The sequence below is a fragment of the Acanthaster planci genome, linkage group LG15 (genome assembly GCF_054643075.1).
Source record: "Acanthaster planci isolate LZ-2023a linkage group LG15, COTS_SCS, whole genome shotgun sequence".
Classification (NCBI taxonomy): domain Eukaryota; kingdom Metazoa; phylum Echinodermata; class Asteroidea; order Valvatida; family Acanthasteridae; genus Acanthaster; species Acanthaster planci.
The window spans coordinates 2,357,910-2,379,576 of record NC_141791.1 but is presented as its reverse complement, the minus strand read 5'-3'; the positions used below and the strand labels follow the sequence as shown (position 1 = coordinate 2,379,576).

General features: G+C 42.4%; 1 protein-coding gene across 2 annotated transcripts; it reads left to right on the top strand.

Moving 5' to 3' along the window:
• Nucleotides 1–421: 421 nt before the first annotated feature.
• On the top strand, nucleotides 422–21,486 carry LOC110974653 (telomerase protein component 1-like). 2 transcript variants are annotated; one of them, XR_015427841.1, is made up of 27 exons: nucleotides 422–661; nucleotides 2,597–3,369; nucleotides 3,803–3,999; nucleotides 4,415–4,808; nucleotides 5,530–5,648; nucleotides 5,866–6,020; nucleotides 6,409–6,509; nucleotides 6,815–6,896; nucleotides 7,026–7,134; nucleotides 7,286–7,440; nucleotides 7,555–7,817; nucleotides 8,167–8,366; nucleotides 8,645–8,789; nucleotides 9,180–9,414; nucleotides 9,717–9,794; nucleotides 9,961–10,141; nucleotides 10,241–10,392; nucleotides 11,219–11,357; nucleotides 11,477–11,628; nucleotides 11,794–11,886; nucleotides 12,335–12,577; nucleotides 13,278–13,460; nucleotides 13,670–13,817; nucleotides 13,999–14,128; nucleotides 14,644–14,860; nucleotides 15,370–16,146; nucleotides 16,562–21,486. XR_015427841.1 is itself a non-coding variant. In XM_022226459.2 (26 exons), the coding sequence occupies exons 2-26, from the start codon at nucleotides 2,828–2,830 to the stop codon at nucleotides 16,024–16,026; spliced, it is 5,070 nt and encodes a 1,689-aa protein (XP_022082151.2). In that variant the 5' UTR covers nucleotides 422–661; nucleotides 2,597–2,827; the 3' UTR covers nucleotides 16,027–21,486. The 2 variants fall into 2 exon arrangements, 1 of the variants encoding a protein (XP_022082151.2); XM_022226459.2 differs by having other exon boundaries at nucleotides 15,370–21,486.
• The last annotated feature ends 181 nt before the right edge of the window (nucleotides 21,487–21,667 follow it).

Here is a 21,667-nt window from a genome sequence, read left to right as displayed (position 1 = left end):
AAATATCCATATTCCCCTCCTCTTGCTCCCTAACCCCTCCCACCCCGTCGCAAATCCAGAAGAAAACGGTCAAGGTTGTTATCCGACGCACGTATCGCATAAGTTGATAGCACCGGTACTTTTAAGCCAACGAATTTGACGTGACTCCTTCAACGACACTCCCCCCCCGAGCCCTTGGCCATGGCTCATTTCTAATACGCTCACCCATTGCTAGCTGAGTCGACAGGAATAGACAAGCAACACTTTAAAACCAATCACTGATTAATTTGCAATCGTTACTTGACTTACTTGCAACGATTGCCCGCTGCCATGTTCCAATTATAGCAGCCGATTACATAACGCGCCGTGGCTCAAATCAGTAGAACTCCGGCCAATAATTGATCCGCACATGCGCAGTACCACGTTGCCGTACAACAGGTTTGTCACCATGTTGGAAACCGAGGACGCACGAAACTAAATATACACACGTGAGAAGGACGAGATCGATAACGCGGAAATTCTCAGTTTGTTTGCTCATAGAAAACACCGGTGTCTGGTTTGCAGCATGTAGAGTAATATGAGAGCTGTGCCATGGTCGTTTATGGCGAAATGAAGTTGCTGCTTTGTACTTGGCAAGTTCGAATATTGTGTTCGTGATTAGCGGTATTGTGTAGCGATCCAGGTAAGTCTGGGTACACATGTAGGCCTACTAAATAGGCTAATTGTAAGTTAGCTGTTTGGAAATAGTGGTTTGTGGAACTTAACTTCTTCCTTCCTCCGTGATTAGACCGCCTCGCTCAGAAAAGCTAGGCCCACATGTACGTACAATCACGCACCAGGTATTTTCATGGTAACTAATATTGGTGTTACGAAACGTTGGAGCCGCCAGAACATCGTTCAGAAGACAATTTTTTTTTGGTCATGGTTTTTGTGGTGCGTAAAGGTCAAAGTTGTACTCGGCCCCATTTTATCTCAATATGTTTTACCTTGATTAGAAGGCTTTGAAGTTGCTTTCAAATGACAGGCCTAAATCTCCCACCTTGCAGAACGGAAGTTATGTTAAACTCAGCTATGTGCATGTTTCGATGACCTTTAAAATATTTACTGAGAAATAACATGCAATTTCAAATATCTGTATCTCATATTGTGGAACTGGAATTTGTAGGAAGGGGAGTGAATTAGGATTTCTCCCAACCCTAGGGGGCTCTCAGCACCCCTCTTCCCTCACCGCAACAGTGGATTTGAGCTGATAATGTGCAAGGTAATTAGTCATAATAACCACATTTCAGTTTTCTTCTTTAATGCAAATCTAGTCCAACATGTACCGCAGGTACGATGCAAAAATAAAGTCAAGGTACATTTAAGTATATTCAGTAATAGGCCTATTTTTCTGAAATTGGGATTTCTGTGAACGTTGCCATGTCATTTTGTGGGTCGAATCATGGAGGTAGGAATAAATATTTTTGGCCAAAAGGATTACCGCAGATTCAAAGTTTTTAAAGTTAAGTAATGTCCGTAGATTCTGCAAATCTGCACATTCTCATTTTTAATACAAGTACCCTTTCGGTATTTATCAAGGTCAAATACGATGGTCACAAAAAATATTAGAAATAGCATTGGGCCTATCAGGAATAGTGCCACCAATGTCTGGGTCCATGAATCCAGCTACTATAGGCCTACAGCAGGAAGTAATGCTCTGAGGAATTTCTGTCCAGTTTTTAGGTATTCTTTAAGTGAATAAATTCCTGGTTATTTTCACCAACAATTAACTTGGATGTTAAAAACTGATTTTTGCCCCAGATTAAAATCCCAAGATTTTGTTTAGTATCATATTCCAAAGCTTAGTACAAGTAAAAATACGGTATTCGACAAGCAAGCAAGGTTACATGAAAACATTTCTGAAATTGTTGCCCCCACAAATGAGTTTGCCCCTCCTCTCCCCCCCTGCAAAAAATGGTTCTGGATCAACCCCCCCGAAAGAAAGAGTCTTCAGTGCTCAAATCACGCAACTAATCCCCAAGAAAAATCCCCTGGCAACTACACCATACATGTACATGCACGTTCCTAAATCCTGACCCCTCCGAAGCCGTACAATCCACAATACAACTGTCACAGGGTCATAATCAGCCGATTGTCGCATCATGAATTATTCATGAGTATTGCTGCCAGCAGCTGCCTCACTGGACAATTTACAGCATTAGCCAGGGCAAAGGAAAGGAGATTCTTATACAGTGTAATCCCATGCCAACAAATACGGCGATTAAAGGAAAATGGCAGTCCAACACTTTCTTTAATAGTGTTTGTAGTATTGCTGTTTGCAACTGTATCTCCGTAGTATCTCTGTTACGTAGGTGCTTACAAATAGTTCTCCATTACTTTATTGACTTTGCTCTTTGAAGGGTAGACAAGATAAATTTGCAAACAACATTCCTGGGTTGTAGTCCACCTGTTGGCCCACAATGCTATCTAGATGACAACATGACGTTTATAGAAATTAATTTTATCTTGGTGTTTGAAGAAAATTTGATGCCGAGTGCTGGAACAGTGGAAGGAAGCGTGCCATGATATTAGTGTAATTTTTCTGGAGTAATGTGGTGCACTATTTTTTTTTGCCTAGATTGTGTGTACATGTACTTGCCGTCTTCCACTGGACCCGATCTTTTTGCAAGTTTGTTAAAGATGAACTGCATTGCAGCGTGCATATTGGAAGCTTAACAATGGAAATAATCTGCTGTCATGAAGACTGTTAGTCAGTTTGCACAGCAGTTGCCTTCCAACATCTACAGGATGATTTATTTGTGCTGGAATACTGATTAGCGATGTTGTAGCAAAGCTTGACACTGAAGTAATGGGTAACGGTGCAGTGACCATGGGCCAGACGGGGCTGGCCCTCCCCGTGCCCTCCAAGAGCCGCTACAAGTCGTGGCAGAAGTTTGGCAACATCCGAGCCACCCACATGGCAGTGTTGCGCATGCAGGGGGGCCAGGCAGGCCACCTGTGGAAAAACAGCCGCGGAGAGCGGGAACCGTGGAAGACGCTCCTCCTTCAGGCCCAGGAGACACTGGAGGAGGAGCGGAGCCAGGCACGGCAGGGCGGGGCAGGGGCTGGGGCCGGCGGGATGGACTACCGCTCGGTGATGCAGGGGGAGGCAGCCGGGCCGCACCTCAAGCGCAACGCCCGGGAGGTTTGGGTCTTCATCAGCTCTACCTTTACCGATATGAAGCTGGAGAGGAACCTGCTCATGGAGGACGTGTATCCGTTTGTCAGGGAGTACGCCAGGCTGATTGGCCTGTCCTTCAATCCTGTAGACATGCGGTGGGGGATACGGCAGACTGTATGTGATGCCCACCAGGCCAGCGAGATCTGTCTGGACGAAGTGGAAAGATGCAGGTAGGACTTTTCCTCACTCAGATTAAAACAGAAAAGTGTGGTAAATTCTAAAATTTTACAGAGCTGGAATCTAGACTTGATGTCACCAAGCTCCTCACAGCAAATGTCAGGAAGCAGAATTCATGTGTTTAGACAAAAATTTCATCTGAATGTGTGTAACTTGGTGATTGTTGACACATGCCCTTGGACACATGCCATTTATGACTTTAAGCCGAGTTTTATTACTGCACAGATCCATAATCTTACCTAACCTTTATTTAGACTGTGCAAACATGCGCAAGCCGTGATTTTGATAATGATTAGTCAGATACTCCTGCACACTCACCAACAAATCTGTACTGACGTCACTGTTGGTTAAGATAACAAAGGCATCTTGCTAGATATCATAAAATCCTGAAAATCTGCATGTCATGCTTTTCGGCTTCGATTCCAGGGAGAATTCCGTGGGACCGTTTTTCGTGTGCATCCTGGGCCAGAAGTACGGGTACCGGCCCATCCCGTACCGCGTGTCTCAGTCCGTATTTGAGCCAATCATCGGGTACATCGAACGCCAAGCGGAGACAGACAGCTCGAAGGTGGAAGCGTTGAGACTCCTCAAGGAGTGGTTTCGGCTGGACACCAACTCTGTTGGTGAGAAATATGAAAGATGACCCCTCCGTTGTACATGTAGAAAGGTGTACTTTCAGAAAGCTTGCCCTTTATTTGTGCACTGTACCTGCACATGGTTTGGAACCCCCTGTCTTGGTTTTAGTCTCTGAAATTTTGACATTTGTTCATTGTCATTAAATCAAACATAATTACTCAATCTTTGCAAAATACTCCTTGTAGTAGGTTTTTCAAATCGGTGGTTTTACTCTGTATTAAGTTGAGAAAGCTCCTTTGCATTGATAAAGAACTGCCTGTGGAAAACTGTACTGTATTACCGAATTCTAGAGCCTGGCTTTTGGCGGCAGTCATCTGTTGATGAAAATTTGCAACTTGTGCAACTTTCTCGTGATAGGAGTTTCTTTCTTATGAATTTTACTCTGGAATGTGTCAATCACAGACTGTGAGTACGTCATGCAGCCAATTGTCTGGAAGTTTCCCAAGCATAACGAGGATGCCAGGCAGAGGGATGGCTGGTGGGCAGAGTTCTGCACCATGCGGATGGCCTTCTTTGCTGCCGTCAAGCAGGTGGTCCAGGACCCCAGCTTGCGGCAGGAGATCCTGCGCTCCATCACGGAGGGGGAGATTGCCAAGGCCATCCAGGGCAGCCACCCGGCCGGCCACTGCCGCTTCCAGTTCTTCCGCCGGGCCTTCGCGGGCTTCAGCCTCCGGGCGGAGGGCGCCTCGGGCTACGTTGACTGGGACGGGGGACGGGTGGATGCGGAGGCAGCCATGAAGCTGGACAACCTGTCGGAGAGCATCGCCAACACGGTCAGCAGTGATCGCATTGAGAAGTGAGAAATCCTTGTCACTTGTTTCATTTAAAGACTGTCTCATCACACCAAGTCAACTCTTATTCACAGTGAGGAATTAGCCTTATCAGGTCATTGACCTTTTGTCATCCCTGATCTTGATCCAGCTGAGCTACTTTTCCTGAACAGTCGATGATTGCCATGTTATGCCTGTAGTCATCAAATCGCATAACACTTTCAACCGAAAACTTAAATGTTATCTTATGCAATAGATTTCATGCGTCCCAGTCTCCAGGGTCCTAGTTTGATGCTGTAGCCCTGTCGTTCATTATTATTTGCATTTGATGCTCATTTTGTATGTAATGTTTTCCCTGTTTGTATTTTGTCGTTTCTTTTGTATTGCCTTGTTTATTTCGTGTAATGGCATGCGTCCTCCAGTGGCCTGTTATCTCATACATTGTTACTACTTACATTTTGTCACGAGGAGGATATAACTGGAATTAAATTGAATTGAAACGAAAAGCAGATGCTTTCAGTTTAAAAAGTCATCTTGGTTGCAAACTGATACTTCTTAAAATAACAGCAACTGGCAAGACAGACTTGTGTGAAAAGTCCAAAGGATCATTTTTAATGTGTTTTTTTTCTGACGTCGGCTTCAACTGCAAGCTCCAGCTTAAATTGTCTGCTTTGCAGAATTCCTCTATTCTCGTACAAAGTGTTTTTTCTTCAAACGAAGATCTGTAATCCGACATGTTCCCTCCAGATATAGCCTCCACTTTCTGCCGACCGCAGAGGCCATGTTTAAAGACGACAGGAACAAGGACCACCTGCGAAATTTTCTGGATCAATTCTGCCATTACCTCGTGAAATCAGTCCATCAGGGTAAGACAGCAATTTTTCAACGAGTGTTTAGTTTCCCATTCAAAACACAAGCCTTTCCTTTCCATTCGCAGTTTATTTTAGATCAAGTTTCAATATGAGATCAGGTTCATATTTCTGTGATAGTCTAAATGGACAGAATCTTGTAGTCTATGAAATCAGAAACTCGTCTGACTTGACTAGACTGTAAACAAGCCCTTTTTGTTTATGTTTATATCAGGTGCGTTGTCCTTAGCGAGTGCCTTGGATGATTCTCTTTACACCGAGGTCATCAGTCACAGCATCTTCTGCCGCGAGCGGGCGGACTTCTTTGCCGGACGAGAGAGGTTGATCGGGAGCTTGATGGCATACTTGAAGCGGCCGCACGGCGAAAGAGTAAGCTCGTACCCACAGACATCCTGTCTTTGACCCTCCCGCCCAAGGCTGTGAGACCCTTTGTCACATGATCTTTTCTCGCCGTTGTCTTCCTGTGACCCTTGTTGTCACTGTTGATTGGATTGGCCCGTCCCTCCTTGACAAGTTTGGAGGCTCTTTTTTCCATTTTTCCGTCTCTTTTCAGAACTGGAGTATTTTTTCCTTCCTGACGGTCGAAAACAAAAAGGTTTTCTTATACTTCATTGAAAACGCTGAGACTTATTATTCGGAAACTGTTTAATATTAAAAAAATTTAGGAAACAAAGTCTAACGTGCCTGTTATGTTGTGTGAGATAGATGGTAAAGTGAAGTGTTTTCCAATCATTTTACTGATGTTTCTTCTTTATAGCCCTTTGTGGTTCACGGCTGTGGGGGCAGTGGTAAGTCCTCTCTGCTGGCCAAGGTCATCAGTCGATCCCTGGAATCTTGGAAGGGATGTGAAATAGGGAGGTAGGTTTACATCCCAGGAATCCCCTGGTGTGCAAGGTTATTTTAGCTCCACATGACACCTTGTATTGATTAACTATTGGACCCGCATTACGGGCAGTAAAGTAATAAAGAAGCCCTTCTATTTTCAGGCCAAATTTTAATGTGCCAGAAGATCTTCCAAGCTCTTAGTTTTTGGAGCCAAGTCCCATATTTTCTCAGAAGACCTCGCAAGTGGAGAGATTGCCTTCAACAAACGGGTTAAGACGACAGTCAGTATTTGTCATCTTTTTTGAAGTATACATTTTATAATTACCTCTGAATTACAGACCTGTTCATCTGATGCGTTTCATTGCCAGTACGCCGCACTCCTCCAACATCCGAGATCTGCTCTACTTCATCTGTTTACAAGTAAGCATCTTGCATTGGTACCCTGTGACCTTTCACCCCACCCTGTTCATAATGCATAGCTTCTCTTGAGTTTTGTAACTTGATATTCATGCTTATGGGTTTTTGTTCTCTCTCTCTCGTTTTCTCTAGCTGAGTTACTGCCTGAATTTGGACCAAGATTCAGTGCCGACTGAGTACAGACTCCTTGAGGCCAAGTTTCATGATCTACTAGGCAGAGCAACTGCAGAGAAGCCCTTCAGTCAGTAGACATAATTTTAGGACAGAAACATTGCTTTTATTGCACAATTGCCTTTCTTTCTTCAGAGCAATTGGATACGATGTGCTTTCCATACTGTTTTTTGCGTTCAACCATTAAATGAAGTTTTCTACGTCTATCGTCTTGTTTGCAGTGATCTTTTTGGATTCCTTGGATCAGCTCAGTAACGAGAACGAAGGTCGCGACCTCCATTGGCTAAGGTCTGTCCTGCCCAAGCATGTACATCTCATCGTGACGATCCGACCCAATGCTGGGGGTGCCCTGTCCGCCATGAAAAACCTTGTCAAGGTAACATGGACAGAGTTTAGATAATCAACATTTTCAGGATTGTTTTGTCAACATGAATGTATTTTAGATCAAGTCACTGTGTAATGTGTTTCCATGGTGTAATTTTTCTCACAGCATGAGGAGTCCTATCTCGAAGTCTTGAGACTAGACGAGCAGGACCAGAATAGCCTGATCGATATGATGCTGAACAAGGCCGGCAGGAGGCTGCAACCAGACCAGAAAAGTCTGGTGCTGAATGCCCACCATGACAATGACCCGACTCCACTGTTCACCCGGCTGGCCTGCGACATCGCCATGCGTTGGCGTTCTTACACGCCGATGGAGGAGTGCCGTCTGGCGGACAGCACACCAGGCCTCATCAGGCAGCTGTTCAAACAGTAAGTTTACGAAAAGCGATTACCATTTGTCAACCCCTTGTCAATTATGACTGGTAGTCAGGATACTTTTTATGCAGAGGTTACCAGAGAAAATCAACCAACGGGTGACAAATGGTCATTGCTCCAACTTGTCCCACCATGATCCCAAAGCTCATCAAGCCAAGACATTACCTTGACATATGCCAGCCAGTCTCTGACTTTATCACCAATAGAAGCTGTTTTCAGACTAGTGACTGCTTGCCAAGGTGCTTCAGGTGTTAACGTAATCTGCTTTTTTCAATTTCGACCCGATATGTATTCTAGAGTTCAGATCAGTTTCCTGAATTTCAGTGTATTTCTGTTTTGACAGGTTGGAAGTCAAACATGGTGAGATCTTTGTGCGCCATGCCCTAGGCTACCTGACTGCTTCCACCTCTGGTCTGTCGGCCAGCGAGCTGATCGATGTGCTGTCATGTGACGACGTCGTGCTAGACGATGTCTTCCAGTATCACATTCCACCCATCAGGAGGCTGCCCCCGTTGCTGTGGACCCGACTCCGGCTAGACTTAGGTGAGGCACCCATGCCATATACCACTACTGACTGACAAGGAAGGCACTAGTTCTTGCCCTCGCAACCAGGGAAATAAACCCTCCTTTGGTTACAGTATCACCTCAGAAGATAATGTTATGTTTGCCAGTCAGTCTACAAATATTGACTGACAGTTTGGGCTCTAGTGCCAATTTATGAACCTTCCATGTGAAGTGCCAGTCACTGTCATCCAACTATTGACTGATGGGGTGGTCACTAGCAGCACTGTAATCAGAGTGGCATTTTTGTGGTATTTCAGGTGACTACTTAGTGGAAGGCGGCGTGGATAACTCAGTGGTCTACCGTTGGTATCACAGGCTGTTTTATGAGACGGCTAGACAGATGTACCTGGGGGAGTCAGGGCCTTTGCTACACCAAGCTCTGGCCATGTACTTCTTGGGGCGGTAAGTGCAGGGGCTCATACCAACAGTGCCCCCAAGATAGAATCAGAGACTCAGGTAGTAATTTGTATTCATAAAGTACACGCTGCAATGTTGGTTTACGAGATGCAACGTGGTCTTTATGCCTGTTTTTGATGCCACAAGTCATTTTTGAAATCATCTTAGCCCCCTGGCAAGTCCGCAGTTTGATATTATATCAGAGGTACCAGTACTCATGGGTAGGGAGAAGCAATTTGTAACAGCAGCGTGTCTTGCCTATGGACACATGTGCCTTATATCTCTCATAATCTTGTCTTCTCACCTACATTTGAGAGCTGAAGAACCCTTTATTTGTCATCTAGAGATAATTCAAATAAAAAGAAAGTTCAGCAGGAGGAGTTTTGTTTTTGATAGATGGGCCGATACCCCCAAGCCCTACACGGAGAAGGACTCGGGCAAGCTGGCCGTGGCCCACCGCCGCGTCCAATCCCAGCCCATGATTCTGAACTCCGCCTCGGCCTGCCAGCAGCGGTCCTTCACCGATGTGAGCAGCACCACGAAGCCCAAGACCATCCACTGGAACCTCAGGAAGCTGACGGAGCTACCGCGGCACCTGGTACGGGGCAACCTCTGGGAGGAATGCGAGATGGTGAGTTGTCGCAATGGCCAAACTTGTATATTTGCCGTTGCAAATTTCTCTGTCATCTATTAGTGATTTTTCTCCCCAGAATCCTCATTGATTTGTGCAATGCACCCTCAACCAATCAAAAGATGGAATCTTTGTCTTTATGTGTTCATTTTATATATAACCAGTATCTGGATTGGTCACTTGGTAGAATAGGAAAGCACCAGACGGTTAACCGGGCATTATGCATGCTTTCATAGCGTTGTTATAGAATATGGATGAGATATCCACTTACTGTAGGGATGATTTTTTTATTCATGTCACAGGAGATGTGTTCAATACCCTGGGTAGAGGCAAAATGTCGGACAGGACGCATCTACAAACTTCTTCTGGAGTTGGCGGAGGTCAGTCATACTCAGATCTCATTTCAAGGAAACAGAAACAGCTCAGACGAATAAATTTACTTTTTATAAGGGTGGAAATTTGGTGTCCCATTGCCTGCCCCCCCCTGCAAAAAACCCGGAGAATTCCTCTGATCCACTTTACAATTCTCTCCGTCGTTTTCCACAGTCTGCCGACAAGAGCGAGTCGGTGAACACCAAGCTGAAGGACTTCTATCGCATGGTACGCTCCAACGTTAGTATCATCCAGAGACACCCGGAGCTGATCTGCCAGCAGGCACTGAATGAGCCTGACTCCTCTACCTGCTCAGCAGTGGCTAAGGAGTACCTGGCCGTGAGAGGGAAACACAGTAAGCGAAAAAATCCCTAGTCCGCGTTCTTGATTTATCTTTAAAAAGAAGAAGTGAAGAATGCAAAATGTTCCACTTGTTTATTGTTTGTTCCCACAGTGTTTACCTGGTTGGACCTATCCAAGGATCAGAACAAGCGAGCCGAGATCATGACCCTGACCCACACGGCGCCGGTCAGGCTCTGCCAGTTCTCTGTTAACTGTAAATATCTTGCCACGGCCTGCACCGACCGCACGGTGCGAGTGTGGAGGGTACGTTCAACATTCCAGTTTCATCCAGGGCCCTAGTGATTGCTTGGAACAGTGTCCAATGTTTTCTTTCAATCAGCTGATATCTTCATTTTATAACTTCTGTAATAGGTCTACTGCTGTGGTCCTTCACTCGCCTAAGTTCATTAACATTTTTATCTATCTTGATTTTAATTTTCAACAATTTTGTATATATTGTACTAATAAACATTTTACTCACTAATCATGAATTATTGGTAATACATTTTGTGAAGCATTTTGAGACGTACTATGTGAAACACTATGAAATATTTCCAAATAGGTCACTTAGGAGACATTTTGTGGTAAATTTTTCGACCTTAGGGAGACATCGGTCATTAGGGAGACCTTTCAGTGTCTCCCTAATGCTCCAACTACCAGAAGGAGGCCGAGTTTTACAGTCCAAATTTTGAGAGATTATAGATTGGGGTCTAAATTGAAAACTTACAAAGTTTGGTTCAGATCAGATTAGGGAATATTGAATTATGGGACAGTAAAGTTTGTGCACGTTCCTATGGGAATGTCTCCCAAGTGACCCATTTTCGGTAATTAAAATATAAATTCTTTCATCATTATTAACCTGAAGTTTGTACACAGTTCGGCAAGTTGTGTACACCCCTGTTGCAGATGTCTACAGGCAGTACCATCACAGTAACTGCTTTGAATTATGGTCCTAAGATTAAGTCTAGAATGGATTTGCATATGTGGTGGAAGCTTAAGTGTGTTTTGTTGGAATTGCTAATATTTAGATCTTTCCAAACTTTCCAAAAATTAAAGCCCATCCAGTGATCTGTGCCTGTGTTCTCCTCAGGTTGCCAGCGGAGCCTTGGAGGTCACGGCCGAGGCCGACCCCATCAAGATGGCCTTCCCCACCCACTGCCACTGGCTGGCCGTCCTGGAGAAGACCGGCATTAACTTCCTGGGGCTAGGGCAGGGCGGGCATGCCAAAGGTAGGTCGGTGGCTATGCTGAAAACCTTTGGGAAAGAGCAGTCGGGATCACCCATCAATGTTATGGCCAAAGAAAGACGGAACAAATGGAGGGAATTTTGTTTCCTTTTTCTCTCGTAGGTAAGTTTGTACTGCAGATACCCACAGAGCTGGAGCAGCAAGTGAGCGTGTGCATACCCAAGACCAACCGACACATCTATGTTGTGGCTTTCGGCCGGCTCAACGTCTACAGTACCAATGACGGGAAACTGGTGCAGAAAAAAGAACTCAAGGTATTGCTGAAAAATGCCCGAATTACTCCAGATTGGTCGGTTTCCCCCCGAGAGATCTTCAGTATTTGAAATTAAAATGGCCCCCGCCTACCTGGACCCAACTGTCTTTCAGAAACATTTTCAGTTTTGAATCATTTTGGGTTCATTTCTTGATGTTTACCTCAGTGTCGCCCCAAAGCCGTATCCTTCGCATCCGGTGGAAAGTTGTTGGCTATTGCCAATAAGGATGTCTTCCTCTGGGATATGGCCAAGGAAACAGTGAGTGCAAAGTTTCTCAAAACTACTTTTAAACATTTTTTTTTATTTTGCCATGAGCTAAACCAAATGAACAATTATATTGGTTTTTGCTCTAAATGTAGTTCTTAAAAGATTCTTTACTGTACTTTCAACTCCCAGGAAAAAAATAGGGAACCCAGTGCTTCAAAAGTGTTTAACTTTTTAAGGTGTTATGATTAGATGCTAAATAGAATTGATATGCAGTCCACTCTCGATATAAAGAATGCTGTGATAACAAAATCCTATTAAAATGGGCAAAGTCTGCGAATCCCAGTTTCTCTTTGTATCTTACGTTTTTCTTAGTTTTTCAGCTACAAAGTAATTTGTGTGGTCCCTCTAACTTTGCTATAATGAGATCACTCAAACTTGACTTGCAAACTGTACCCATCTTGTTCAGTAAATAGTCTAGTTTTTCTTTCCCACCGTGAAGGACACCAAGCACTTTGAGACCCAAAACCTCAAGGCCCAGCTCAATAGCTGTAACCTGCAGTTCTCCGGCGACGGGAAGCGGCTGATGGGCGTGCTGCCCAATGGCACCTACCGCTGGGCCGTCAGGGGTAACAACACCAAGGCCCAGGGCCACAAGCTGTCACTGACCTGCCAGACGGGTTCCTCCGCCATCTCCAAGAACTTGGACTTTGTGGCCTCCCTTTGCGGGGAGAATGACCTGAGGGTAAGATTTGGTCCTGAAGGCCCCTTGGGGATGTTTCATTGGGCCAAGGGTAGCCAAGACCCCGTCCACATGTTACAGCTGTGGCTATAAACCTGTAAAAGCCACTAGCTAGTGGCTGAATCCATATCCTAAAGACTAGTGTGTTCCCTACAGTCGCAGCCAGTCGATTTGGACATGACTTTACAAGAACCACCTAGAGGCACCTCTGTGACAGTCATTCATTTTAATGAAAGACTTATTCAGTCCTAACTAGTACTCAGTATTTACTGCGTAAACTTTAGGTCTTCACAAGAGGACACTCTGGTTGCTCTGATTGGTGGAGACGTTTCGTAAACACTTGTTTTCTCAGTTTGGATGTTTGTGGGTACGACAATGGAGTTGTTTTGCTTTGACACTTGCAAGAAGTTTGAACCTATCTTTTTAGTCAGGCACTAGACAAAGACTAAAAATGCCATGCCGTTGTCTACAGACTAATCCGATTAGACGCTGTAACTGCGGTGGCGCCACACTCGCGTTCTTCAGCTTGGTCAAAGAGGCATGGAACACGCCTGTACCACCTGTCCACGAGCGTTGCACCACTGCAGTAATGGCTTCTAATTCTGGTGGTCGAATTACAGTATAAGACACTTTACCAACCCTGAAAACTGGACAGATATGTTCTGGTAAATAATCACCCATTTTTATTTGCCTGACGGGGTAGGTCCTTCGTCTTCAGCCTACGGTGGAGTGGTGCCTCTTGCAGGGACATCAGGGCCCTGTGCTTGCAGCAGACTTTGGTGAGACCCAGAACGAGGACCAGCTTCTGGCCACGGGGAGCCAGGACTGTTCAGTCCGGATCTGGGATACGGCCAGTATCACCAAGCACATCACCGTACAGGATGAGGTAGGAATAACATTCAACTCCCCCCCCCCACAGCTTAGCCAAAAGCATAGGTTAACAGCCAAAAATGGTGCATGATGTCTGTTGCTTTCGACTGGTTCCCTGCTTACCATTGCTGTACATGTTACTTCATGAATATTCATAGCATGGATGAATATTCATATTAGCTGGCACTGAAGGGGACTTTCCCAATGTCTTCCATCTTATTGCAGAATCACAGCGGAGCTGTTGATGGCTGTGTTTACTCGGACGATGGCCGCCTGGCTGTGTCCTCTTCCCCCAGTGAAGATCACCTGGTGTGGAGTGTCACCACGACGCCCCCAAAGGTCACTCACCACCTTCAGTCCATCGAGTCATGCAGTGAGTATGGATCAGAGCACTTTGGAAGTGCGATCAGTGTGGAGTGCTGTAATGTCTTGTAGGGCCCCCCCCCAAAAAAAAATTGGAGTCCGTATGTCCAAACTGGGCTCGTGTCTGGTGTCAGCTGTCTGTCAGCTAAGATTAATTCAGGTAATTTTGTTCACCATGTTGTGATTTGCAGAGCCGGGCGAGGTGTTGTGCATATCTGCTAATTTCGTCGTGGGCTCTTGCAACGGCAACGACTTTGACATCTGGAACCTCAAGAGCCCCCCACTGAGGACCGACAACATGGTCATCAAGGGAATACACAGGTAAATTGAAGCAGGAATATGAACATATTTTTGATTCAGATCAACTGTCTCTGCCGTGATGTCTGTTTTTGTTTGCTTAGACTGCTTCTTATTGGAATCATTGCCTCACCCTCACATCTTAATTCTTAGTGTCCTTTTTCTTTTCTCAGACTTATTTTAATGTCCTCTGATTGCTGTCCCCAGACTGCTTCCTCTTGAAACTCATACCTCATCTTAATGTCCTGATTTTTGTTATTGTCCTGTTTTCCCTCTCTCCCCTCACTGATTTTTGTATTTCCGTCTTCGGATTGCTACCTTAAATGAATCCTCTTCTCATCTTCACATACTCAAGTTTTTGGAAAGTCCTGTTATTTTCTGCCCTTAGACCGATTTTAGTGTCCAATGTTCTATCGATCCTCAGACTCTTGCCTTGTGTGAACCCTCACTTAATCTTCACGTCCTGATTGTTTTTAACTTCCTGTTTCCGTTCTGTCCTCAGACTGATTTAATATGTCCTGTTTTCTTTCCGTCCTCAGACTGCTGCCCTACGTGAACCCACACCTCACCTTCACCGTCTTCCGGCAGGCCCTCCTTTCCTGCTTCACCACGTCCAACCGTCCAGGCATCCTGTACCTCTACGAGGTCCTGCCAGCCGCGGCCCTGAGGGACTGGCTGCAGAATCCGGACATCTTGCCGCCTGTCCAGGCCTACGCCCAGGACGTCAAGGAGTTCAAGCACGGTGCTAATTTCCTGGTATGTGGGCAACAGCAACAGAACAGTTTTTCAAAGGGGAGGGGGGGACCAGCTTTGAGACCATCAGGTGTCAGCCATTAATACACCAATCCATTAAGCTCCGCCTCTTATGGGACCTGCCAACATAGGGGGACCAGTGCCCGCCCCCCTCATTGAAATGGTTGGGTTCATCCCTTGCACCCCCTACCCCCTTCCCAATGTATGTGGATGATTATTGTCACTGAATTCCCTTCCTCCTCGTGAGCCTGGGTCCAAATCTAATGGCTGTGGCCGACAAAATGCATGCTTTACTGAAGCCACAAGCTAGTTGCTGCATCATTCCCTATAGAGGCCTGTGATACTGCAAGCCACAGCCAGATGTTGGGGACATAGCCTGATTATAGGGTTATATTTGGATGTTGTATCGTATTTGAAACCGCCTACCTAAAATTTCAAGGACATGTCAGAAACTGTCCCATTTTAGGCATCTGCCAGTCTGTTGTATTTCCAATTTCTTGTCATACCAACAGGTTCCTGCAGCCACACTGAATTCCGAATGCAGCCGGCTGGTCACTCTGACTGTCAAGATGACCAGCGAGCAGATGATGGCCTCCACCATCCGCTTTGACAAACTTGAGTACCACCACGGCTCACCCGAGCTCCTGGTCTGGGACGTCCAGCGCCAGAACGTCCTCAGAAAACACCAGCTGGAGAACTCAGTGGGCCGGTTCCACCAACTGGGTGTCCTTGCGGACAAGTGCATCATGTTCTACCAGCGGAAGGTCTCTGGTGCCACCCTGAAGACCAACGGTCACAGACTGGGGGATGAGGTCACCGAGGCTGTCGTCCAGGTCTTTGGCAGCGGCTCGGAACCACTCCTGAAGACCATCTGCATTCAGGGAGCTTATAACAAGATGGTGATGCCAGCAGACGGTTACATCAACCCCAGACAACCGCTGGACAAGCAGCTGGAAAGCATCCTGCTGAACTGCATTGGTCCCGAGGGCATCTTGACCACCTCCAAAGTGGGCACCGGTCAGCCCGTCGGCAAATTCATGCTGCAAGTGGCCAAGGTCACCTGCTATACGTTCTCGCCAGACAATCAGACGGCCATGGTGGGCTTTGACAGTGGCCATGTGCACTTCCTGCGGATGTACAACGCTGTCGGGAAGAACTACTACAAATGAAGTGATAAAGATACCAAATCGTACCTCACGAACTATAATTATTGATTTAACTTCTATTTGACTCCATTCTAGAGCTGTGAGAAGTTCAGTCCCAGATCTGAAGCTGACAATGAGGAGCTGGTAAGCGTGGACATTTTGATCAGCAATCAATTTATGAAAGAATATTTGCCCTGTGGGAACAGGTTTAACCTGTCCAGTTGTCCTCTGTGGTGCACACTGCTTTTCACTGGGTTCCTGCATTGATATTGCTAAGCAACAGTGTCTGTGGAATGATTCCACGACCTTTGGCCAAGGGCCTTTGTTTATGGAGCAGCTAAGCAGATTACAATTTGGGTTTTGTTTTAGAAAAATATCCCTGTGGTGGAAGCTTTTTATTGTCTTGCAGTGTGTGTGTGTCATGAATCTGTTCCTCGTTGGACAGGTGAAACAGCATTTTATCTTATTTGTTCATGGTTCTTTTAACCCTAAAAGAGCTAGGGGGGAAATCCAACCCCCAACATATTTCCTGATATCTCCACAATGCTTTTTTTTTCAGGAGTTGAGCCTGAAGGAGTTTTAGAGTAACTCTTTGCGGTCAGTTTGACATCAATTTTGCAATGTCAGACACACTGCTGTTGCGCATCTTTCCGAGACGGGTCAGCCAAAATGTATACTTCCCACTGCGGTGCTCAATGGACGCGGGTTGGCACATATGTAGCCTTGAATTTCAAATGACCATACCAACTAAGCTACATGTCTGATTGAGTTCAAAGTTCAAATATGTTATGATAAAGAGTTTCTTTTCATGCATGCCAAGTTTCAAAAAAGTCGAGCAAGTTCTTGGGCCCCCAGCTGTGAGAGGAGCCAAAATAACCCTGGTCTTTTAGGGTGAAACCTGATTTCAACGCGGCCCATCTTTAATGGGCATGAGGAGACCAGTCATTCATTCATAGAGGGATTTCACATTAGCGCTGTCTGCGCGCATATCCGCATCGAAACCGAGGCTCTCTGTGTTGAACTATCGCAGGTTCGTTAGTTCGCGGTAAATTGCTGTTACTTTTTCTTTTGATTTTACGTGTCGAGTCATCCTGAAAGACTCTTCCACAAAATTTGCAGCTTGAAAAGTCTGAATTTAACATACCGTTATGTACTTTGTGTCTTGACTCCTTACTTTCAATCGTCTGATCGTATTAAGAATTGAAGCTGACACATACAGCCTCCTTTTCAAACGTGGAAGTGTGCAGACCGACGCTAAAAGCGTCATATTGGGAACTCTCTATTGTCTCTGGAGGCAAAATCCCTCTAAAATGGCTGCTATATTTAACATCTATTTATCTCGCAAAGTATTTTTTTAGTATGTTGCCCAATACCAAAGATTACAGTGAAAAATCTTGTCAAGTCTTTCCCTCTTTATCAGGGATGACGAATGTAGATATTAACTGTATTATAAGTGAGATTTTTAACATACATATACTTTGAGTAATATTCTGTAAATAATTACTGATCTTTAGTTTTGTATATCACCGACTCGACTCAAACGTTGGTACAAAGAATTTTACAGTATTAAATTGGACACCTTGACACGTCACAAGTTGGTTTGTGTAAAATGATAATTAAGAATTGACTTATATATTGATAACATTTTTTAACTCTGTTTTGAAGTATGTTTGATGTAAATGTATGTGTTGCATGTAGACTTTGTCATGAATATTTAAAAGAGACCATATTGTGTGATGAGAAGTACGTAGATATAGTTGTCGGTTTGGTAACAAAGCTCTCTCTACATGTGAACAATTTTGTTGATATTATTTCTAAACAGAAAAAGTGTGTGACAATTTCTGACGTTTTTTTTCCCCTTGCCTTGCAGTGTGTTGTCTTGGTAGAGGCCATGGGGCGAGAATCGTAATCTTATGACAATTCCGTCCATTTTCTGAAATTTTGTGGTACAGTATTAAAGTTGCAGATGGGCAGCTTGCTTTTTCTTCAAACTGCTTTAAAATGATTGTAGATGTTTAGGAAAATGTCCTAAAGACCAAGAGGTGTCTTGTATACGTCAGGAGAAAAAAATCATGTTGCAAAATTTTGACATAAAATTGCAAGGGGTTAGCCTTACATTTTTATGAAATTTGGACCAAAATTAGACTTTTCTTCAAACTTCTCTAAAACGATTGTAGATGACTAAGAAGGTGTTCTAAAGACCAAGAGATGTCTTGTATACATGTCTGAAAAAAAAACCATGTTGCAAAATTTTGACCCAAAATTGAATAAAATTGCAAGGGGTTAGCCTTACATTTTTATGAAATTTTGACCAAAATTAGACTTTTCTTCAAACTTCTCTAAAACGATTGTAGATGAATAAGAAGGTGTTCTAAAGACCAAGAGATGTCTTGTATACATGTCTGAAGAAAAAAACATGTTGCAAAATTTTGACCCAAAATTGAATAAAATTGCAAGGGGTTAGCCTTACATTTTTATGAAATTTTGACCAAAATTAGACTTTTCTTCAAACTTCTTTAAAACGATTGTAGATGACTAAGAAGGTGTTCTAAAGACCAAGAGACGTCTTGTATACATGTCTGAAGAAAAAAACATGTTGCAAAATTTTGACCCAAAATTGAATAAAATTGCAAGGGGTTAGCCTTACATTTTTATGAAATTTTGACCAAAATTAGACTTTTCTTCAAACTTATTTAAAACAATTGTAGATGACTAAGAATGTGTTCTAAAGACCAAGAGACGTCTTGTATACATGTCTGAAGAAAAAAACATGTTGCAAAATTTTGACCCAAAATTGAATAAAATTGCAAGGGGTTAGCCTTACATTTTTATGAAATTTTGACCAAAATTAGACTTTTCTTCAAACTTATTTAAAACAATTGTAGATGACTAAGAATGTGTTCTAAAGACCAAGAGACGTCTTGTATACATGTCTGAAGAAAAAAACATGTTGCAAAATTTTGACCTAAAATTGAATAAAATTGCAAGGGGTTAGCCTTACATTTTTATGAAATTTTGACCAAAATTAGACTTTTCTTCAAACTTCTCTAAAACGATTGTAGATGAATAAGAAGGTGTTCTAAAGACCAAGAGACGTCTTGTATACATGTCTGAAGAAAAAAACATGTTGCAAAATTTTGACCTAAAATTGAATAAAATTGCAAGGGGTTAGCCTTACATTTTTATGAAATTTTGACCAAAATTAGACTTTTCTTCAAACTTCTTTAAAACGATTGTAGATGACTAAGAAGGTGTTCTTAAGACCAAGAGTCGTCTTGTATACATGTCTGAAGAAAAAACCATGTTGCAAAATTTTGACCCAAAATTGAATAAAATTGCAAGGGGTTAGCCTTACATTTTTATGAAATTTTGACCAAAATTAGACTTTTCTTCAAACTTTTTTAAAACGATTGTAGATGACTAAGAAGGTGTTCTTAAGACCAAGAGACGTCTTGTATACATGTCTGAAGAAAAAAACATGTTGCAAAATTTTGACATAAAATTGAATAAAATTGCAAGGGGTTAGCCTTACATTTTTATGAAATTTTGACCAAAATTAGACTTTTCTTCAAACTTATTTAAAACAATTGTAGATGACTAAGAATGTGTTCTAAAGACCAAGAGACGTCTTGTATACATGTCTGAAGAAAAAAACATGTTGCAAAATTTTGACCTAAAATTGAATAAAATTGCAAGGGGTTAGCCTTACATTTTTATGAAATTTTGACCAAAATTAGACTTTTCTTCAAACTTCTCTAAAACGATTGTAGATGACTAAGAAGGTGTTCTAAAGACCAAGAGATGTCTTGTATACATGTCTGAAGAAAAAAACCATGTTGCAAAATTTTGACCCAAAATTGAATAAAATTGCAAGGGGTTAGCCTTACATTTTTATGAAATTTTGACCAAAATTAGACTTTTCTTCAAACTTATTTAAAACAATTGTAGATGACTAAGAATGTGTTCTAAAGACCAAGAGACGTCTTGTATACATGTCTGAAGAAAAAAACATGTTGCAAAATTTTGACATAAAATTGCAAGGGGTTAGCCTTACATTTTTATGAAATTTTGACCAAAATTAGACTTTTCTTCAAACTTCTCTAAAACGATTGTAGATGACTAAGAAGGTGTTCTAAAGACCAAGAGACGTCTTGTATACATGTCTGAAGAAAAAACCATGTTGCAAAATTTTGACCCAAAATTGAATAAAATTGCAAGGGGTTAGCCTTACATTTTTATGAAATTTTGACCAAAATTAGACTTTTCTTCAAACTTCTTTAAAACGATTGTAGATGACTAAGAAGGTGTTCTTAAGACCAAGAGACGTCTTGTATACATGTCTGAAGAAAAAACCATGTTGCAAAATTTTGACCCAAAATTGAATAAAATTGCAAGGGGTTAGCCTTACATTTTTATGAAATTTTGACCAAAATTAGACTTTTCTTCAAACTTTTTTAAAACGATTGTAGATGACTAAGAAGGTGTTCTTAAGACCAAGAGACGTCTTGTATACATGTCTGAAGAAAAAAACATGTTGCAAAATTTTGACATAAAATTGAATAAAATTGCAAGGGGTTAGCCTTACATTTTCATTAAATTTTGACTAAAATTATACTTTTCTTCAAACTTCTTTAAAACGATTGTAGATGACTAAGAAGGTGTTCTAAAGACCAAGAGATGTCTTGTATACATGTCTGAAGAAAAAACCATGTTGCAAAATTTTGACCTAAAATTGAATAAAATTGCAAGGGGTTAGCCTTACATTTTTATGAAATTTGGACCAAAATTAGACTTTTCTTCAAACTTCTTTAAAACGATTGTAGATGACTAAGAAGGTGTTCTTAAGACCAAAAGACGTCTTGTATACATGTCTGAAGAAAAAAACATGTTGCAAAATTTTGACATAAAACTGCAAGGGGTTAGCCTTACATTTTTATGAAATTTTGACCAAAATTAGACTTTTCTTCAAACTTCTTTAAAATGATTGTAGATGACTAAGAAGGTGTTCTAAAGACCAAGAGATGTCTTGTATACATGTCTGAAGAAAAAAACATGTTGCAAAATTTTGACCTAAAATTGAATAAAATTGCAAGGGGTTAGCCTTACATTTTTATGAAATTTTGACCAAAATTAGACTTTTCTTCAAACTTATTTAAAACAATTGTAGATGACTAAGAATGTGTTCTAAAGACCAAGAGAAGTCTTGTATACATGTCTGAAGAAAAAACCATGTTGCAAAATTTTGACCTAAAATTGAATAAAATTGCAAGGGGTTAGCCTTACATTTTTATGAAATTTTGACCAAAATTAGACTTTTCTTCAAACTTCTCTAAAACGATTGTAGATGACTAAGAAGGTGTTCTAAAGACCAAGAGATGTCTTGTATACATGTCTGAAGAAAAAACCATGTTGCAAAATTTTGACCCAAAATTGAATAAAATTGCAAGGGGTTAGCCTTACATTTTTATGAAATTTTGACCAAAATTAGACTTTTCTTCAAACTTCTTTAAAACGATTGTAGATGACTAAGAAGGTGTTCTTAAGACCAAGAGACGTCTTGTATACATGTCTGAAGAAAAAAACATGTTGCAAAATTTTGACATAAAATTGCAAGGGGTTAGCCTTACATTTTTATGAAATTTTGACCAAAATTAGACTTTTTTTA

What these genes read in the sequence shown, in the direction of transcription:
- LOC110974653 (XM_022226459.2), top strand. Translation starts at nt 2,828, where the DNA reads ATGGGTAACGGTGCAGTGACCATGGGCCAGACGGGGCTGGCCCTCCCC. An exon ending in TCTGGGAGGAATGCGAGATG is followed by an intron (nt 9,415 to 9,716) that starts GTGAGTTGTCGC and finishes TTCATGTCACAG; the next exon opens with GAGATGTGTTCAATACCCTG. An exon ending in GCAGGGCGGGCATGCCAAAG is followed by an intron (nt 11,358 to 11,476) that starts GTAGGTCGGTGG and finishes TTTCTCTCGTAG; the next exon opens with GTAAGTTTGTACTGCAGATA.